Consider the following 22,053-nt stretch of genomic DNA (forward strand, 5'->3'; position numbering starts at 1 on the left):
TGCTTCATAAAGCCACTCATTCACCCACACACATACACTTAGAAACCCACACAAGCTCAGTGGGAGCAGTCGGGTTCAGAGACTCACCGCGACAGGTAATGAAAGACCTTAAGCTACAAGTAATAAAGAGCAGAAGTCCTAGACCATCTGAAGTTTCTGTTTAAACAGTTTCTAGTGACTTAACTTTTCCAAGAAGATTCAGACGCAGAAGAGGAAAGCGACAAAGTTCACCTAAAATGTTGAGAATGTTGAGAACATCAAGGGAAGCAAAACTGTTGGGCTTCAAGGTTTGATAGTCACTTGATGGATGTGAGTTTTACATTAAACAGATGAAATTACATTGACATTCATTTCCACAATTTTGTCATCAGTACCTTCATCTAATAAAAAAAACTGAAAATTCGAGATGAGGATGATCAGAACTTATTGCCACTGCTGATAAATGACATGAAAGCCTGAACCTGCTAGAGCTTTTAAAAGCCACATGGGGTTCAATCAAATGGTTTTATACCCGACATTTTTATTGTGTGGTTGGGAAAAGCACGGCATTTGTGACTGACAGTTATTCTCAAAAGTGGAGTCTGATCTCTAGCGGGGGGTCCCCAGCAAAAATGGAATTCATATATTTTCACTATTGCATCCAGAAGTAGCAAAGAGGCAGAAATGTGTGACTGTTTTGGTCATGGGTTTCAAACACTTTCTGTAATAAAACATCTTAAAAGCAAAAAATCTTGGACCCTGGAACTAAATCTTGTCAGATGGGGGTCTGTGGTCTAATATGTTTCAGTTTAGACACCCTTGATGTTAAAGAGAGCCACTCCTCTAAAACGCCAGTGATATATGTTTTGGGCAGTGAAATCAGACTCTTCATTAAGGAAGTGCTGTCATATCCACATGCATTCAGTTTCTTTCTCCCCATTGGTTTTTTCCATTTCTAACCACAGAGAAATTAACAGACATGCTAATATTTTGGACTATTTCCCATGAGGTCCCAACTGGAAGTCATCATAATTACGGGAATGGCCTTCATGCTGTGAGTCTGCCTTTCTGTTGAGGCCATCTTATATATCCTACAAATGTAAATGTAAAGTTGATTTGGTTTTCATAGTCGAAAGCTGTCAACTAAAGTGTCTGTCTCAAACTAAGCAATTTTTTTTACTGCTGTTTTTAAATCGGAATAAACAGCAGTACATGGGTGTGTATGAAATTGGCAGCATTTTCCCCCATGGAGAGAACCTTGATCTTTCAGGCAGCCATGTTTTTGAACCATAATTTGGAGCGCCACTTCACACGGTTGACATGTTGTTCCAGGCAGCAGGAGGCCGTTCCATCCCATCAGCAGGCTGCGTTTAAAGTGGGTGTTGTAGGAATATCTGAGGCCTGCATCTCCTGCTTCTGCAGCCCTTCACGCCAAAGACCAGACACACCGAAGAAGTGTCTCACAGACACTTTGTAGTGTGAAGAATAGTTTCCATCGTGTTGCAGGCTCTTCAAATATCACTGTTCACCATCACAGCCACTTAAATCCAACCAAAACAGCCTACATATTAATAGATATTGATCATTTCAAAAGGCAAGGTAAGATATATTATAAAAGAGTTAAAGAGACTGTCAAAAAGCTGCTTAGAACTATATATCTGAACACGCCATATTGACTAAATATTTGCTGTGTGCTTCTTTCTCTCTATCTTTCTTCGCAGATGTGAATTAGCTTCAAGCTATAATCTGCTGCACTGCATCAAATGCTGACATTTATGTTGAAAGCTGCACATGGTCCCTTTTGAGTAAGGCAAATAGATAAAATATGAATAAAATAAACTGTTGCAATGATACTTTCACATTACTATTGCTATTTTTTGTCAGAGACAACGCCAAAAAGGAATATGATAAATTATATTGATTATTAATATATTTTTAAAATAGCTGAACATCTGGTTTTGCTGGGGTCTGTGTCCAACAGTTGTGTCCCTTTACATGGAGAACATGATATGTAGGCTGAGGCACCTCTGTAGCACCACAATGCAACGTATATGGTGTTTTGTAATACATATTTTACCTTGATACAAGAAGTGATATTCCTTAATGATATTCCAATCTGTTGTTCAGCCCTAGCTGTCGGCTTCTTGATTTTGGTAATACTAGAAATCACAATGTTGTTACACCAACATTGTCATTTTTTGTTATTGAAAGGATGCCATTGAGAAATATGATAAATACTGACTTACACAGATATTATCATTATCATAGATAAATCTACAGGTGATAACCTTCTCTTGACAGTGTTTGTCTCTGTTAAAGCTTCTGATTTACCATAAACAGACTGATGATGTGTGACAGTCTGAATTCTTCCTCAGCACATACTGCCACAGTGTGTGGTTGACTCTTGAGGATTTTCATCAGCCTGAAGCTGTTGACTGGCCTTTTTCTGATAAGAAGTCTGATTTATTGGGTCAATACTGTTAGAACAGGGATCAAACTGAAGGTTAAACATGGCAGGAAATATCAAAGTTCTACAACAGGTCAGTCACTGAGCCAAAAGGGCTTAATACAGTGACTCGAGAGACGCGTTTCTATTATTTTTGGCCTTTTGGTTGAGCTGTTTAATGCACCGGGGATGATTCGGGTTTTGCAACAAATAGCTAATGATCCTTCCTAGAAAACAGAAACAAAAACTATAATGATTTCAAGCTGCTTGCGATAAAATTTTCATGTACCCCCAGCCTCCTTAGGTAACCTTTGCTACCCTCTGCTAGACTGGAGGGGTGATGTGAGTTCAGACACACTCGCGTAGTGCCTTCACCTCTCCGTGCAGCACTAATGGTGGTGCTCAGCTGTGCAGCACACCTCGCTTGTGTTGTGTTGCCAGCGATATTTACTGATGAAGACCTGAGAAAACAAAAATAAATCTGGGGGTTGAGAGGATTTCACTCAAATCATTTCTGGAACACATTTTCCCCCTCCTCCTCCTCCTCCTCCTCCTCCTCCTCCTCCTCTACAGATGCCGGCTGTGTTTGAACAACTGGATTTTATCAGCAGCACGCAGCCAGTCTGCCAGAAAAACCTCAGACAAGAACCTTCAACTTCATGTCAGCGCAGCAGGTTCAGGTCTGGCTTCACCACAGCGAACTCAATCAGCAACATGCATCCTCCTGAAGTGCTGCTGGTGCTTCACTGTATCACACCCACATGGTGCAAAGAGGCTCCTATTTAGCGGATTCTGACTCACCACAGATGGACCTGACCATGGAGAGACGGTGAAAATTTAACCTTTGCACCTTTTTAACCTGTGAATCTTGTTTTCTAGACAAGTGTTGAGAGTAAATTCCAACCGACTGGTATTTAGGACGCACAGGGGGGTTTGTTTGAGTAAAGTCTTTTCCATCATTCTCGAGCTCATTAGAAAGACCTAGATTGCACTTCTCCATCGTCTCTGTTTGTTCCTCTTGGCTCGGAGGTTCGAGCCCGACTGTGGACTTCACATTTAACGCTGCTGGACAACGATGACAGCCACACTGGATGAAGCTCATGTTGGTGATGCATGGGAATGTAAGGTGTTTTTCCACTTCCACTGCAGCTGGGGGGGGGGGGGGGGGGGGTGAAATGTTTTTCCATGCAACAGAACGTAATTCCCTGCTATAAATGGGGCTGGTGAAAATTTGACAATCTGCAAGTCAGCTTTGCAAAATCCCCACCTGTGCAAAGCAGGAATGTTATTCGACAGAAAGACTGAGTATGATTTCCCATCAAAATATTTTCAAAGTAGGTAAGCCATAAAATTGCGGTCGCTGGTGTTGAAAGCTTTGTCCCACAGTCTGCAGGTGGAATTTACATATATTAAGTCTGGAAAACAAGTGAGATTCATGGCTGACTCTGGCATAAAAAAAAAAAACCCATCCGCTTTTTTCTCTTTGCTTCCCTTTCCCTTCTTTCTCTCTATCGCGCAGAAAGCTCTGCTTGTTCCTGGTTGCTCATGTGTGGCAGCAGAGCTGGATGGAAAACATATTGCTCCATCAATCACGTCCCATTCTTCTCAGCAATACACTCGACTCGGAGGGTTGTCTGAGACCGAGGCCACGCTCAGTCTGAGCCCTCGTGTAAAAAAACGCAAGGATGACAAATATTCCTCTGAACAGATCCAGAGCTACGTCTCTGTCAAAGTGTACCTATTCCGATAACCTGATCTCTTTCAAATGATGTTCCCCCTCCTTGACAGTCCCTTGACTAACACTGTTTTGATAGTATCTTACTACACAGAGAGCCGAGTGTGTGCTGTGTTCAAACAAAGCTTCCTTCTCCCCTGTGTTATACCAATAGATCAAATGAAAAGATAGAGGGAGAAGAAGGAGGAAGATGTCGGTTTTCATCAGTATCTTGCTGATGTATTCAGGAATTTCTGTCTTTCAAGTCTTTGTTTCGGCGAACAAAAAAAAAAAGAAAAATAAAGCGGGCTGCATGCTAGCAAGAGCAAGAGAGAAATGCTTCCACCCTCCCCTTCCCTGGCTGTTATGTGTGACACACAGCTTGGCTACAGCCCCAGTTGTAGCCCCTGGGCAGCGCATATGTCACCCATTTGTACTCCAAAAAGCACTCAGTTTTCGAGCTAAGGCAGATTATGAATGGAGGGAACACTTACTCGTTTTTCTCCAGAGCCAAGAGCAGCTGCTCACCTTCCACTTCAATCAGGAGCTTCAGTGATGCAGGGTGACTCTGAAGAGACAACAGACAGGAGAGGAGATGAGACAAAATGACTCGTGGAGACAGGCAGGCAGCTCTTTTTTTGATTGAGGAAAGATGGCTCGGGTGAATCGGGCGCAACTTTGACGGAGCCACCCCAGCAACCGTGAGAAAACATGCAGGACCATTGTTTTCAATTGATGGGAGCGGTTGGAAATCCTCATGACGCTACTTTGTATATTAGAACAAGAGCAGAGGGGATTATCTAATGTTCCTATTCCATTTGACATTAATCCTGCTGAGAGCCACGAGTCCTAGCACCCCTCCAGTTACTACACCGAGGGAGACGATGTGTCTCGGTTAGACTCGGATGAAGTGGCACAGAGTCATACATCACTGCTGTCAGTCGTGCTGCGCGACCGAACGTGGCTACACGTGGCCAAACGCCCACACACACACACACATTCTCACACGCACTCACCCACATGTCAACATACAGCCTCTCCTGTCCTGTGCTGTGCTCCCAGTCAAGCACAGAAACACACATCCTTCCACACACATAAACACAGCTCACACACGTAGTTCAATCTGGGTCAACTGTGGCAAAAAGCGCAGCTCTGGGTTAAGTCATCCATCACCCCATGTGGAGAAGAATGTCTAGTGGATCATAAGAGGATATGGAAGCAGAACACTTACAGTTTTAGGCGGTATCATTGCACAAACCAAGTGGGACTAAACTTCCTGCTATTTCCCGTTCAAGCAGCTTTCTATATGCATTCTCTGACCTCCCTCACACTGCATAATGTTTATGACAACTGCCATTTATAACCGCAGGGAAAATATGCACAGCACACTGCATGTATGGGGATATTATTAGAGGGGTAATATATTCAAATTAGCACTTTGTAGGTATTCGTTGTGCTGACGTGAGGTTTTGTTTTGTTTTTCAGGTAATAAGATCCCAGAGAAACCTTGTGGCACCTCGTCTGTTTGGTTAAGCCAGAACAAATTAATCCACAAATGAATTCACTTAATAGCACAACCTGGAAACTCAAGCTGTGTTCCTAAATCTGCCTGGCAGCCATGTATTTTGTTTTTTATAAAGTCTGGGATTATAACAGCAAACAGATCCAAGTATCCCAGATTTCAAAATTTTATGTTCCAGTGAGTTGTGAAGTGTTTTTCTTCTGCTGTTGAGACACTGTGCAGCTGCCTGTGTTTGAAATGTACTGATCTGAACGCAAAGAGGCAATGACCGCTAATCTCTGCCTCGCTGTATGTGGTCCACACGCCTGGACTTAACTGACTCTCAGTGCTGACACATGAGCACGATTCAATACATCGAGGCTGAGATGCACCATGAAGCTTAAAAATAATGTATAAACTGTTCATTTCACTGCAATGTACATTACAGTTAATCAGCAATTACCAAACTGGGATTACTCATTAAATCAGTGAGCAATGTTTATTTTAGGATGTACTGAGTTGGAGAACATCAGAACATGCAAGCGTATCTAAAATGTATGGTCTATTACATGTTGCACTGTTAATTGGATTTACAACGGTGCAGGAAAATCATGAATGTGACGAATTTTGTATTACATTTAATGTTTAAAATGTTTGTGGAACAGGTTTAAGGGTAAACCTCAATTTTGGAAGATTCACTACATACTTTTCAAACATCGGTTCCCAACCTGTGGTCGGAGGGATAAGACATTGGGCCGACAAAACAGTTCACTTTTGAGGAAAGAAAATACCAACCATCATATAAAATGTATGGTAACGCTTTATATTAAGGTCCTTGTAATAAGCATTAGTTAATAGGTAATAAGGCTCTTATAAGTGATTACAAGATGCTTATTAACATTATTATGCGTTTATAAGACTATATATGTATTAATAGACTCATTATAATATAGTTAATAGCAGACTATAAGAGATTTATAATAACTTATAATAAACTTAGTTAACTGTTTGTTGATGCTTATGAACATTAATAAAATCCTTATGAGTATCTTATAATTGTTCATAATAACATTACAAACACATATATTGACTCAACTAGCCCAATCATTATGTCTTTGTTATGCCTTTATTAATATTAAGGTCTGTGTAATAAGCGTTAGTTAATAGGTAATAAGGCTCTTATAAGTGCTAACAAGTATTAATAGTCTCATTATAATATAGTTAATAGTAGACTATAAGAGATTTATAATAACTTATAAGAAACTTGTTAACTGTTTGTTGATGCTTAAGAACATTAATAAAATCTTCATGAGTATCTTATAATTGTTCATAATAACATTACAAACACTGAGTGTAGCCCAACCATGATGTCTTTGTCATGCCTTTATTAATCTTTTTTGTTTGATTTATTAACGTTAATATATACTTTATTGCTCATCTATTATAAATTAACTATGCACTTGTTAACAGTTAACTATGCTTTTTGCAGGTACTGGATCTAAAGCGAGAACAATGTCTTATTAAGGCTGATAAATCTTTTATTGTGCATTATTATGCCCTTATTATCAGTTAACTATGCACTTGTTAACAGTTAACTATGCTTTTTGCAGGTACTGGATCTAAAGCGAGAACAATGTCTTATTAAGGCTGATAAATATTTTATTGTGCATTATTATGCCCTTATTATCAGTTAACTATGCACTTGTTAACAGTTAACTATGCTTTTTGCAGGTACTGGATCTAAAGCGAGAACAATGTCTTATTAAGGCTGATAAATATTTTATTGTGCATTATTATGCCCTTATTATCATCAGTTAACTATGCACTTGTTAACAGTTAACTATGCTTTTTGCAGGTACTGGATCTAAAGCGAGAACAATGCCTTATTAAGTCTAATAAATCTTTTGTAATGCATTCATTAATGGTTAACAAACAATGATTTTCACAACTTCCACATCTGTAATGAACAATTCATGTGGTCAAGGTTGATAAAATGTAAAGAAAAGATTGCATAGTAGGCTAATACAAATGTTTCAACAGTGAAGCCCAACATTGTTTTATTCATTGCTGTCAAGTAAAGAGACATTTTACTGAAAATGTATAAAAATCAAAATCACCTAAAACAGGTAGAAAGCACCTTTAAAACATTTAGGCATATTATACAAAACATAATTTAACTCAAAAAAGTGCAATTTTGCAAAGTGCAACATGATTTGTATACTTAAAATGTATAAAACTAAAAATTACCTAAAACAGATCTTTGAAAAAAAAGTACACTTTTATTTTTTTTTATTTTTAATTCCATTGAACATTTAACGCAGATGCTCTTTTGCACTCTTGTTTGCATCAAAAGCAATTCCCTCTTCCTCTTCTTCTTGCCATCATCTGAGGTTGAGGAGCTTGAGGAGTCTGAGGAGGGGTCGGTAGAGAATGAGGATAGAGGAAATTTACATCTGAGTTTTCATAATGACATTTTATTTTTATGTAAAAACATAAAAATAAAAGTCTCGATATATCCTGCAATAACACTTTACAGTTGAATTTTCAAGCATTTTAAATAGAGTCTTAATGTAGCACATTTCATTAAACTCAAACTCAAATGACTGTGCTGAATGTTCACAGCAGTAAGTAGGCTATCATGTACAGAAAAGTGTCAAGAACATATCAGACGGTGCACAACGAAAGAGAGAAGTTATATATTTCGACAATGTACACTGTATGTATATAAGCCTAGCTGGAGACAAAATAAACTACATTTTAATATAAAAACTGATACACAGAGGAGCGCTTCCGTAGGGCAGCAACAGTCATGAGGCGGCTAGGTCTAAGTTACACTAGCTTCGGCTAACGTTAGCTATGCATGTTTGAGTTTGTACTAACAAGTTAGCAGCAGTTAAACTTACCAGAAGAGTCATCCTCCGTCTCACAACGCTTCCTCTTGTCAGCTGCTTCTTTTCGAAGCCCAGAATGGGTTTGAATTCTACTCGGGGGCAAAAATGTTGGGCAACTACCTCCATTTTACACATGGGCATGTGTTAAGCTTTTAGCGGCTAGCTTAAACCGGAACTTCCGGTTTTGCTGTTTGCTTTCAAAATAAAAGCGAAAGGGGTAAAGAATCACTCAACAGCATAGACTGTACAGACTGAGAAAAAGCAGAAAAGAAGCGGTCCCTCAAAAACACTGGAAGGAGGAGGAAGAAAAAAAGTGACTTTGCCAGGCACACAAAACAAACTCAGGAAACTGATTTTTGAAGGTAGTTCGACCAAAAAAACTTTAAATCCTAATTAAATAGCCTACCTTCAGGGAAAAAAAAAAAAACCCTGAAACAAATCAAATCTGTCACCAGATGAAGATGACAAAGAAGAGGGTCAGAGACAATGCCTTGGGAAAGGTCTGAACGAAACAATCGCTTAATAAATGTTTCAAGTGAGAAGAAACTCTACAAGTCTGCTCTTCTCCTCCGACGCACCTTTCTGAAAACCAAAATCAAATGCATAATAAAAGATTTATCAGCCTTAATAAGACATTGTTCTCGCTTTAGATCCAGTACATGCAAAAAGCACAGTTTACTGTAAACAAGTAAACTTATAATGGATGAGCAATAAAGTATAATGTTAATAAATCAAACAAAAAAAAGATTAATAAAGGCATGACAAAGACATCATGGTTGGGCTAGATTGATACTCATGAAGATTTTATTAATGTTCTTAAGCATCAACAAACAGTTAACAAGTTTCTTATAAGTTATTATAAATCTCTTATAGTCTACTATTAACTATATTATAATGAGACTATTAATACTTGTTAGCACTTATAAGAGCCTTATTACCTATTAACTAACGCTTATTACACAGACCTTAATATTAATAAAGGCATAACAAAGACATAATGATTGGGCTAGTTGAGTCAATATATGTGTTTGTAATGTTATTATGAACAATTATAAGATACTCATAAGGATTTTATTAATGTTCATAAGCATCAACAAACAGTTAACTAAGTTTATTATAAGTTATTATAAATCTCTTATAGTCTGCTATTAACTATATTATAATGAGTCTATTAATACATATATAGTCTTATAAACGCATAATAATGTTAATAAGCATCTTGTAATCACTTATAAGAGCCTTATTACCTATTAACTAATGCTTATTACAAGGACCTTAATATAAAGCGTTACCTAGAAAAGGTTAGAAACGTCTGTTCTCGAGGCAGCTCAACATGTAACACAACAACAGCTAAACGCCGTTCCAGTAGTGGGGCTATACGTTTAAATTTGAGTCGCTGCTGTTTAGACAAATGGCCACAGGGTTGGTTGAAATCAAAGTGGTTCACTCCCTAAGAGAAGTTTTGTGTCTGATGGTGGTGCAAGAAGAAAAACTCCAGAGTGTCGAAATAAGAACCTTTCATCTCCTGGGAAGCAGCGTGGTTGCTACAGTAACTGTCACAAAAATGCATTTCAAACTGATCAAGACGAGATCAAAAGTGAAGAGATCATCAGAATAGTGTGCAAAAGGCTGCTAGATTTTATGAAACTATGCTCGATGATGATATCTGGATCAGTGGAGGACAAAAAAATTGACAATTTAAGATAAGAAGAAGAAAAGGAGCTGAAATTTGCAGAAATGTTCTGTTCTTCACCTGGGATTTGAGCTGGCTGATTGGTTTCCAGTCTTGTCCGACGAGCTGAAGAGGTACTGTAGTCCCATAGTGTTTCTGCTTTGCTGTTGGTCTGTGTTGAAGAGTCGGGCTCAATAGATTCCCTGTAACAAAAAAAAGAAGAAAGAAAAAATATAAATACCGTGTGAGAATACAGAGGAAACTTCAAAGTGTTCCTCCTTTACTCTAAATTCTCTCAGCATCTGGAAAAGCAGAGCATGTCCATCGCTGTGGACACAAACAACAGGAACATTTTCTAAACTGATTTCTTACAAACAACACCGATAATGAATTCCTTCCCATTATTAAAGGCCAGAGTCTGGTGTTCATTAGCGGCATCAGGACACAACCTGCCACGAAACATAAAGCGTCACTTAAACAAAATCGCAGTGTTTGTATTTGATGGATTTTTCAATGCCACAACACAAATAATGATCTCTGAATGTTTCTGCTTTTCATAACTAACAATTATCCAATCTGACAAAATGCCATCTCCGATACATCCTCGCCCCTTCCTGAACATATGTTCACCTCCTCTTCACAGGCTGTCAGTGGAATGGAGCCCGTCTCCCCTGCCATAAAGACATGAACACAACAAGCACTAATCAGCACTCTCGCACATCAAGAGACGAGAGCTGTTTGCCTGTAGCGAAGCAGCGCACCACCACCACCACAACCACCTCCACCCTCCACCACTCAAGCTGCATAAATCTTCAGGAACGTAAGAGTTTGGAGCGAAGAGGAGCTTGGGTTGCTGCTGCTGCTGTGATAACTCCTAACACACAGGGCTAGTGTCCAGGATGCAGTGCAAGGGATTAGACGCAGCTTCGGGGCATTGTTCCCAGCATGCTTTTATCTCCTCTCGCTCTCTGTTCTGACAGGGTGTTAGAACTGAGCCTCCGAACGGCTACAGTTCTTCAAACTTGACTGCCAGTCATTTAAGAACACATTCGTCCCTAAATCCAATATTGATGTCTCTGAGCATGCCGTCGAGAGCCAAAGCAGCGAGGGGGTAAAAAAAAAAAAAAAAAAAAAGCACAACTAGCCTCCATCCTAAATGAACCTTCCACTTGTAACTGAGACAGAAGCTAGAAATCTCTCTAAGAAGTAGACGATGAGCACTCGCAGAGGGAGGATGCGGTGGCGAGCCAGAAGAGGACAGTGCTAACAGGACTCCTGCAGTAATCAGTTCCCCGCAGCAGGGAAGCTATTTCAGAGTTTGGGTCTCTTACTAAAACAGCAGGGGTTGTTAGCGCCATTTGTTTGAGTGCAAACATCCTAAATCAAATGTTTGCTTGGTTTCTTTTTGTTTTTTTTTGTTTTTTTTCTTCCACTGATGCTTCATCAGGCATTTTCCAAACAGCAGGGAAACACATTTAGTCGAGGGGGTGATGTCAGTTTCTTCTGAGAACTTTTCGCGTGTGGTTTCGAACATAATTTATATGTTTTGAAACTGAAACTTTGTTCCCAATTAGTTTTTAATCACATTTCAAAACACACACAAACACACTCATGGGGACGCGCTCGTCACTGATTATTATCGGCACCAGCAGATCCGAGGCTCTTCTTTCGAGGGTTCAACATTCCGAGATTCTCTCACATGACTCATCCAGCTAAAACAGCTGAGTCTGCTTATTATCCTGCCTTAATAACCCGGGTCAGACACAGCGCTCCCCAGCTGAGCTTTGTTCTGCTTCTCCTCTGAGGAAACCACCACTCTGGAGTTCATCACAGAGCCGCTCCAGCTGATAGCGGAGTTGCCAGAGGTGACCAGCTCAGCAGTCCTCATCCAGCTCCAGCCTGATGATGAGAAGCAGGCTCCGACAAGGACGGGACGACATCATACACACACACACACACACACACACACATAACAGCCAGAGAAGCATCCTGCCTTCATTAGTCTTAGAAAACCACACCGTCTGGGGGAGGTGGGCATGCTGAGTAAGGGAACGCATGACAACTTCGGAGAAAAGCGCAGATGGATAAACACAACAGATGAGGGGAAAACAGAGAGGAGGTTTGACAGAGAAAGGTCAAGTCCACACTAACACACACACACACACATATGGAACAGCCATCGCCTTTTCTGTGGCATCAGCTCTGAAGGCGAGGTTCACAACCGTACGACATTTGGTTCCTCGACTTCAAAGTCCGCAAGTGAATAACCATTTTGTTAATGTGGTGTGCTATGAGGTTTAATTCCCCACTTATAAATGGCATTATATTAGTGGAAATAGTCTGCAGGCTCATTTCTTTTCCACATGCTTGGGAGAGACATTTAGCAAAGTTGGAGCGTGGCAAGGCCGGGGTGTGTGCACCGTGTAAGTGGCTTTTGTTAGATAGAATGTTATAAGAGCTACCAGAAGCATTAAGGGAGCGATAAAAGTGGGACCAGAACCTGAAGCGTTTTTTATACGTTCAATAAAGGAGAGTGTAAACAGAGGTCTTAATAAAAGAGTGTTCTGGCCACGATCAGCTCCCTTTATGCTTGGGTGTACACAAGGAGAGCTTGTGCCATTTATATTGCCTCAATAAAGTCAGTGCTAGGTGGGAGGATTGTATGTCTGCGTGCGTTGGGACGTGACTGAGTGCGCGTTTGTTCGCGTGTGCGTGACTGAAATGTGATACAGACTGATGGCTGAATAAAAGTTATACATTTGGGTGTCCCCACTCACTAGTGTTGTTAAGAAAAAACAACAAATCCATCATAAACGCTACATGTTGAAGCATTTCAACACAGTTTGGCTAATTGCATCTTAACAGTGGTATAGCTTATTCATACTGAATGATTTAATGACGTTTCAGGTAAAAAAAAAAAGTGTCTGTGCAGGCTGAATTTGATAGAAAGGAGTTTGGGCGTCTGAGTCAGAGCTTCCTCCTCCTGAGATGAATGTGCAGCTTCACAAGATGATTTACCACAATAGAAAAAGAAGAGAAAAAGTTTATTTTTTTAAAGAGTTTTCTCAAATGTTTCTTTTCCTGAAGAATTATTGCTGAATTTAACCTCCAGCTGTACAACTTGTGATAGGGAGTGGGTGTTTCCTGCCCATAAAGGGGTCACAGGACTAAACATCAGTAAACCTGTGGTCGGCTTTGACGTTTGTGATCCTTTAAAACAAAGCCGTCTCTTGTCACCCCTCATCATCATCACCACCACCACCATCACTAGCTGCACATTTCCGATCAGTAATTTTCCAAAGATTTGAATGAGTCATTTCTTAGAGACACAAAGGAAAAACTATACTGAGTCACTCATACAAGAAAAATGATTTTGTTTGCTCTCCTAATTGTCTCCGTTCCCGTCATCTCCACCAGCAGGTTGGCATTTTGTGTCGTGTTCACAGGAAGCACTGATTTGTGGTGATACGGGGGTGAAGAGACGACTAAATCAGTCGTAGGGTTTTTACAGTTTCATCGTTGATTCAACAGAATTTCAACATGTTTCATTCAATATTTCATTCAAAGTTTTGGCCTCTTTCAACCTCAACACCTTGCCATGTTTCGCCGTGAAACTCGCCAAATCCGTGCATTCTGGGGCAGCGAACGCTTCCTGATGGTATTTCACAGTGAATCATTCCCTGGTTTTATCAAAGTTCCCAAATGAATGCATTTTCCACAGGCTATGTGCTGTTGGTCCCAGGGAACAGATGAACTTTCTCACTTCTTTGCAGACCTCAAGTCGTCCTTTCTTACTGCCCTCTCACCGCTCCGGCCCTCACTCTGTTCCACCAAAACAAATCAACAACTGTTCGGCTTTATTAAACCCCAGAGCCTGCTTTCTCGCAACCAACCGCAACTCACTCCTTGACAGGCAACCATGAAGTAATGTATTCATAACAGTCTATGCTTTTCCAACACAAATGGCATGCTGTTCTTTTCATCTGCACACTTGATGAGGCCGTGCCCCCTACGTGTGCAGGTCCTCACTGAGATGGGATACAGGCTATACACGTGTGCACACATCAATAAAGAACGCTCCTAATCTTCGGCAACCTTGTCCAACGGCTGGCACAAGAACACACAAGGACACACCCCAAAGTCACTCTGACAGCAGTTCTTTTCGATCTTGAAAACACGTTACATTGAAAATGGAAAACAACGCCTCTGACAGCTTGAAGGAGACTCTTTGACATGCAAAAATCCCTCGAATAGCACAAAAACAAACACGGAGGAAACAGCCTTGTTTGACATGTGTGGACACTGTTTAGTTGCAAGTCAAACCTCGAGGCGGGAACGGGCTTGTAATAGGGGCATGTGGAATTAATTAAGGCAAAGAGACAAAGAGGAAAAAAAGACATATTACAAGAAAATGCAGGTTTCCTCATGTTCCATGAGGAAGTGTGTTCTGGATCAAGTAAATCTAATAAAAAAATGCATCAAGTGCCTGTCTCAGATATTTTTACCCAGATGCATTGTATGGCTTTAATCAGGGCACTGACTGAGTTAAGGACGTGAGCCAGCAAAGACTCTGAGCCAAAAGTTGCTTCTGACATCAGACCATGAGGGAAAGTTTATGGCTATTGTTCATTTAATAATGGCTGATTGACAGGCATTTCACAAGCTCAATTTATCCACAATCCCAGTGTGCAGGTTATGCTAATTCAAACAGAATGGTGATTGGGGATAGACTGATGAATGATACATCGGGTGGAAGACCCATCACGTAGACACGCTTTCATAAATGACCTTGAGGACGAAAGCAATGAACTCCACTCCCTCTCCTTATCTCTTTCTCCCCTTCATCAGATCTAAGCCCGTGACTAATCATTATTGTCTTTATTGATTTTCTTTTTCTTACGCAATCAATGAAACCCTTATTTTATATCATAGGATGCCAAAACATATCAAGTTCCAAAAGCCCAGGGGGAGGTTGTCAACCTGCCTATTTGATCAACCAACAGTCCAAATTAAGGGGAAAAGGCTGCACCATTGCTTTGTTTAATGTTTCATTGATTCTGTTGGTCAGGCAAAACAGGCTATTTTATGGTGTCCCTAGGGATGCTGAGAACTCATGATGAGCATTTATAACCATTCCCTTTATGGGGAATATAAAAAATAATCCAAAAGGTTTATCGGTCATGAGGGTGGTTGCTAAATTATAGCCTTAAATGACCTAAACCAGAAAAGAAAAGCAGCAAATTCTCACGTTTGAGAAGCAGGCCCTTAATGTTCTGTTGATCACCTAAATGACTAATGTTCGCTCGCTCCCTGTAATTTGTTACTTGAGAATTCGGTGCAGGGTTCATGGGGATTACGGAGCAAAGGTGAAAAGTGCCTGGTAATCTTGGCTCGACTCCACAGTCAACATCTGACCCATTTGGGGTGCATTATGTCAACACCTTGAGGGTTGTACAAGGAAACAGAAACCTGACGGGTGACGTCATGGTAATAGGAATCTGCACGAACTGGAAAGGGGGTCTACTTAAATTAAATCTAATAAGGTAGCAGTGTGTCAAACGTCACAGCAATGAGAGTTGTTAATGGTTGGATTTATTGGTGGATGATTTTTTTGGGTCATAATCAAGCCGTTTAACACTCGACTCCCTCTGCTGGTAAATAGCTCTTTTGTGTGCACTCTCTCTCTTTCTTTGTGTCTCCATCTCTCTACCCCCACCTTGCCTACTGAGCTCATTTACTGTCACACCAGCCTGATGTCAGGACATAATTACTCTATGGGAAATAGATGGTCCTGCAGCTAAATAATCCTCCTTGGCTCAGCAGGAGGTTAATGTTGTCCTGAGAAACCAGCGCCATTGCGCCCCCGTTGGGTAACGCCATTACGCCCCCCAGCTGCAGAGACTGTGGTCGCTGCCTGGCACGGTGCCCGTGTGCCTCGGCAACAAAGGTCAGAGTCGGAGGGGAGCTTCTGGAGCAGAGCTGTGTGAAAGCTTGTAACTCCTTGGAACCCCTCTCTGTCATGGGAAGCACATGTCTGGCGCACATTCAAAGCACAAAAACCTCAAGCCTTCTTAGAAAGACAGAGAAAAGGAAAGGGAGGGAAGCTGCTATATCAGGACATCAGAAGATCTCCATGTAGTGGAAACCATGTCCTTACCTCAGTGGATAGAGCCATATCGGTGTCTGATGATACACTTAATAAGTAGACTGAACAAATTATGCCATGAAGTTTGATATTTAAATTGAACTTATTCAAGTTAATTATCAAGCAACAAAGCAAAGCATGAGCTTTTTCCTGGCTGTGCAATCTCTCAAATTAGTGATCCATGCTCTGACTTTATTGCTTTATCTTCACCAAAGTGGTAAATTGTGTGTGCAAATCTGTTATTTTTTCTTCTACAACGCCTCTCTCAACTCTGTGCAAACACTAAGATTTTACCAATGTTCTTTATATCCTTTTAAAGTGAAAATGTTTGGTTTCTGGACTGTGGATCAGAGAAACCAAGCCATTTTAAAGACTTCAGCTTGAGCACTCTGGTGTTTTATGATTCAAAAAAGAAAAAAAGAAAGAAAGAAAAAGTAAAGAAGTCTAGAAATGCACCTTTCACTAGGTGTTTGACAACATTAAAAAAAACACCCAGCCCAAACTTTTAACAATCTTGGATTGGTCAATGTTCTTACTTGAAACTTTCGTCCATGTGTAGCTGTTTGATGTGCTGCTTGCTCTGTTTCACTTAAAAATACATCACAGGTCCGCCAGAGAAACACAACTCAGACGGACTCAGAGAGAAAACAACTGGCAGCAGCTCAACCTCCTCTGGGCCAGGTTGTTAGAAACTCACTCAGGTAGGAGGTGACCTGTTTTGTTCCTTTTAACACGTCTTAGTATTAGGAATCATAGAGCCCTAGAGTTGCTTTGTCCCTTCTCATTGCAGGATAGTGAGGTGAAATGTGGGTGGATGGTGTATGCGAGGCTGGAGGATAGATTATCTGGAGCTGAGACGTAAAATTATGTGTTTCAAATCTCAATGGAAGACAATGACTGTATGTACACATGGAATCCAGTCAAAACTGGGTAATGTTTCCCATAGGATCTACAGGAGTGTTAATCTGGAATTGCAATTAGTTCCTATTTTCTTCAAATCCTTAATACTTAACGCCACCTACATGCCACTGTGTTTCAAAAGCTGCCAGACTTAAGATCTTGGAGACACATGAATAGGTAGATGTTGATATGATTTTTAAGACACAACAACATATGAATAATTAACACGGACCGTGTGAAAACTGCTGTTTCGCCTTCCTGTAAATTAAAAATGTGTGACTCAAGATATCTGCTAAAGCTGCTTATATGAATATTTATGACACTCAGTCTCAGTCAAAGAGGTGATTAGGGGTAAATATTCAAAATAGACACATCAAATGTTAACATGTGTTAAGCTAAGTGAATCAGGTGGCATGAAACATGATTTCCAAGACGTACACAACAATAACTCCATGTGGGAATAATTCAACTTTCAATGTTGTGTTTACAGCCTTGAAGAGTGGTCGAAAAAGTAAGTCATTGCTGTGGTTCTCATTTTGGCCAACAGATGTAGCAGTTTGCAGCTAAAACAATGAGCCTGCTGGATGTTAATTGCTTTGCAGTTAGCAACTAGAGTTTCAGCTAACACAACCTGAAAAAACAGCCATCTTTAAGCTAATTGTCACGACTCAGTGGAGACCAAAGCAGAGCTAAAAGTTGAATGTTGTTGAATTAACATTTGTCAGAAACATGTGCTTGAATTAATGCTAATGTTGATAGAGCATGTGAAATGTGTGCTAAAATGTTACTTATAATGGACCTTTTTGACAGCAGGAGAAGCCCAGGTGAAACTAATAACATTAGCTCAGTACCATTAAGTGCTGCAGTGGGCCATTACAGTGAACCAGCATGCAGCAAATAGCCAAGCCCGGGAGTGCTAATATTAATGTTATTGATTGCACCTTGGCTTTTCCTGCTGTGACAGGTCAAAGGGTCTGTGACAGAAAGGTCTATTATGGATGTGTTTTTCATGTTGTCGTGTGGTTCTTTTTGTGCTCTGAAAAAAACTGCTACCTGACATTTTCAATGTATAACCACCACCATGCAAAATACTGTAACCTTTTTTAAGCATTAACTACACTACACCTTAGAGTACCACAAAACGAAACACAAGAACTGACCAGAACAGGTTTATAGACTGTCAATGATTTTTTTTTTCTTTTCTTTTTTTTTTGTGAAACACTGATGGAGTGGAACATGAACTACCCCAGATAGACAGACAAGAGCCAACTGGGCTCTGACCAGACAAGAGAAGACGCTCAGGAGAGAGGCATGCTGAGCTCAACTATGACCTGTCTGGGTGTGATAGTCTCCGATGAGTGAGTCCAGAGGCAGCATCAGGTTTCAGCTTGCATGTTCAACTTTTGTTTAGGGAGGTCAAATGAGTCCAAAGCATCTTCGAAGAAATTAATGCAACACATGTAGGGTCGGGCCAGAAAGTCAAGCCATTCTCTCCCTCCTATATAAATATCCCCAGTGTGGAGCAGCAACTGGTTGATCAATCTGTCTTAACACACAACCAAACACCAGTCGACTCTTCTTACCAGCCTCCTGGGTCTTAAATATCCTGAGCCACTCATCTGGAAGATCCAAATCCATTCATACTGAAAAGATACTAAATGCCTCTGACTTGAGATGGGTCACATCATTGTGATAATGTCTCTCTGGGGGAGGACACTGTTTGCTGAAGGAATGTTTTACTATAGTCCAAAAATATATTCTCAGCTCAACTTTCATTAGACCAAGCGTGCAGCACGCAAGCTGCATGCAGCGCTCGAGGCAGAGGCAGTCATGTTGGCTGAAGCAGTGCAGCTGGCTAGTAAATGCTGGCTGACACTGAGTGTGTCAACCATTGGAGGAAATCATTCAACAAACGATCCCCAGCTACGACAGAAACATGCACAAGACAAACAGGGAGAGGAAAACCGACAAGAAAGCTCAGGGAGTTGTGTCATGAAATATGAATGCAAACATGACATTGCATGGAGGTCTTTTCTTAGCACACTTGTTTTCTGATGGCAAAGACAAAAAAAAAGTGCACAGAGCGGAGACAATGTAGAATTTCATAAAACATGAGCACAAGCAAGGCTGCCAATTATTTTTCATTAATCGCACAATCATTTTGTCCAAAAGAAAAAGAAAAGAAAAATATTCTTCTCTTAAGTTTTGACATTTGCATATTTTGTCAGCCGTCACCCGGCATTTCACAAGGTTTGATTATCTTTCTCTTTTAACTTCAGCTCCATCTCCCGTGGGTATTAACAAGCACTTGTTCACCATGCATCCATTTACCTCAATCAGCCTGAATTACCCCCAAGCAGGTAAATACGCTGCCAATACAGATCTGCGCAGACTTTCTGTGGCCACAAACGAACCAGCGATGATAGTTTTCAACGGGACTGAACTCATGGGAAAGAAGCATCAAGGCCAACTTCTGACGAAGATGAACGGTTGATGAATAAATGAACAACTTCCGCATGCTTCAATCCCAGTTTTACACATTTGCCCTTGCTGGTAATTAATTCCCAGGATTCCACGCTGACTGTCGTGACTGGCAGTGTATTTGGATGTTAAAAAAAAAAGTTTCTGGTAGAAGTGCACCTCCTACTCTTGCTACTGTTTCTAAAAACTGTGTGTAGCATCCTTGTTGAATCTCACCTGGGGCACGGAAACACTGGTGACTGAGGTGTCATGAGCCACAGCCCCAAAGGGTTGCAAACACAGTCTGAGACACAAACACGAGCACAGACATCACATCTCAACATTGCCCCACAGCTCACAAGCAGCTCTTTCTCATTTGCTGCTGGGTCATCATAAACACAATACACAATCCAGAGGCTTCAATATACTAAAAAGAGAAAAAAAAGACTTCCTTTCTTCTGATCAAACCAAACTATTGATTTCACACATGCTTCTGAACCGACCCTGAAATTCATCTGCAATTGAAAAACTGAAGCAGCTTGTGTCTGAAGTATCTTGAAAAAAAAACTGAAGTGTGCTTCCACTGCTACCACTGATTACCAAAGAGAGTTTCAGCATCATCAATTATACAGCATCTCTCCACTCCTCTGAGGTGTAGGCTATACACAGGGTGGACTGCTAAGTAAAAAAAAAAAACTTAAAAAGATGCTCTGCCATTCACATCCAGCTCGGCTCTATTTGAGATAATAGATTTAGAAAGCTTGTTTACACTGGAGATGTTTCATTCTGCAGAACATATGTTACAGATCTGTATTAATAAAGGCTTTCATAAAACATGATGTATCCAGAACAGCCAAAGGGGAGACATGAATAGAATGGAATAGAATAGAATGCATATTGCATGCAGGTTAATTCAAATATCAAAGGAAATAAGCACAAAAAATCATTTTCTTAGGTGAAAAGAGCTTAAAAAAAAAAATTAAACAATCTGGAAAACAATACATTCACTACTTTTGCACATGGATCTTTGGTTTTTGCATGAAATGCAAAGTAAAATTGTCACCCTCACCATCTTCTTCACCTCTTACCTTCAGCAGACTTGGAGAGCACACCGTCACACACCGATAGAGAGACCCATAAAGCCTGAAGTGCTGTCAAAATAACAAACTTCAGGCTCCGGCTCCCGGGGTTCATGATGCCCGGCTGAAGCGTGGACGGGACTGGCTTTCTACTGTTTGACTGCAGCTCCAACCATCATACAATCACAGCCCCGACAACAGCTGATGAGCAGCAAAGAGCAAACCCCCCCCTCCACTCCCTCCTCCTTAAAATAAAACGACTTCCTGAAATATGATCAAGTATGTCAGCGGTGCTTTCGGAAATCCCGAGGACAGCTGATTCAACTCCGCGCACTTTCCCCATTCAAAGGTGTCCAAGTCACGGGCTGCGAGCGCGCGCGCACAGGAAGGAAAAAAAAGGAAAAAAGTGAGGAGCTGAGTGAAATGAGCGATGAAAACATTGACAAACACACAAACCGCTGCTGTGTCAGTCGCCCACTGGAATGACATCAATTCCAGGGCAATTACTGGCGAGAAGTGTTGTCTTATGAGTGGGGACCATGTGCTTCAATGAGACACTCCGCGAGGTCCTAACGCCACCTCGTCCTCCCACAGCCATCAACCGAGCGGCGACAAGCTACCGGAAACAAATAACACTTCACTTCCGGTGACAGGTTTCCAAATAAAACTCTACAGTGCACGCCAATTACTATGTTTGCACAACAATATCAAAATAAAGAATATATTGAATGGATATAATATGTCCAAATGTGTCCAAATAAGAGCAGCTTTATTTATCATGAAATAAGACGTTTTACATTAGAAATACAGGACATTCTCAACTGAGTGTAGCCTACCTTTTCTTTCAGTTTGCTTAACCTGAACTTTGAGGATGTCCTTTCTTCAGTTGGAAAATTTAGACAAAATATGTTTTGCTTTGCTGACTAAGCAAACACTGGTGCATGCACCACAATGTGTCCAAAGAGGCTAGTAAGTGGACCCTTTGTCATGATTATTTTGTCAAGTAGGCCAACAAATTGTTTTGCACCTGTTTAACCAATATTTCATTTCCAAACAGCTTAGCAGGCATAGGACCTTTTTATATAGTCATGTGTAGGACACAGCCATAACCTTTTATTTTGAAGGCAAAGCAAATCATTTCTGGTCTGTGGCTTGAATCCGTTGCTCAGCTTGATCCATGCACCGAGCTTGATTGGCTTACACACACTGTAGCAGCCCACACTAGTGTAAATTTGAATAATAAAGCCTACACAGCCTTCTCTCTCA

The 22,053-nt window shown here is 40.7% G+C and overlaps 1 protein-coding gene across 1 annotated transcript in view; it reads right to left on the reverse strand.

Moving 5' to 3' along the window:
- The window catches only part of adam12a (ADAM metallopeptidase domain 12a), a 71,913-nt gene extending 51,000 nt beyond the window's left edge, over positions 1-20,913 (reverse strand). The window contains exons 1-3 of the mRNA XM_083994295.1: positions 20,797-20,913; positions 10,285-10,406; positions 4,634-4,707 (exon numbers count right to left, since the gene is read on the reverse strand). Coding sequence (XP_083850421.1) covers positions 4,634-4,707; positions 10,285-10,406; positions 20,797-20,902 — 302 coding nt within the window. The 5' untranslated portion in view covers positions 20,903-20,913. The remainder of the gene's footprint in view (positions 1-4,633; positions 4,708-10,284; positions 10,407-20,796) is intronic.
- Between the last annotated feature and the right edge of the window lie 1,140 nt (positions 20,914-22,053).

The sequence above is a fragment of the Trachurus trachurus genome (genome assembly GCF_905171665.1).
Source record: "Trachurus trachurus genome assembly, chromosome: 19".
Taxonomy (NCBI): Eukaryota; Metazoa; Chordata; class Actinopteri; order Carangiformes; family Carangidae; genus Trachurus; species Trachurus trachurus.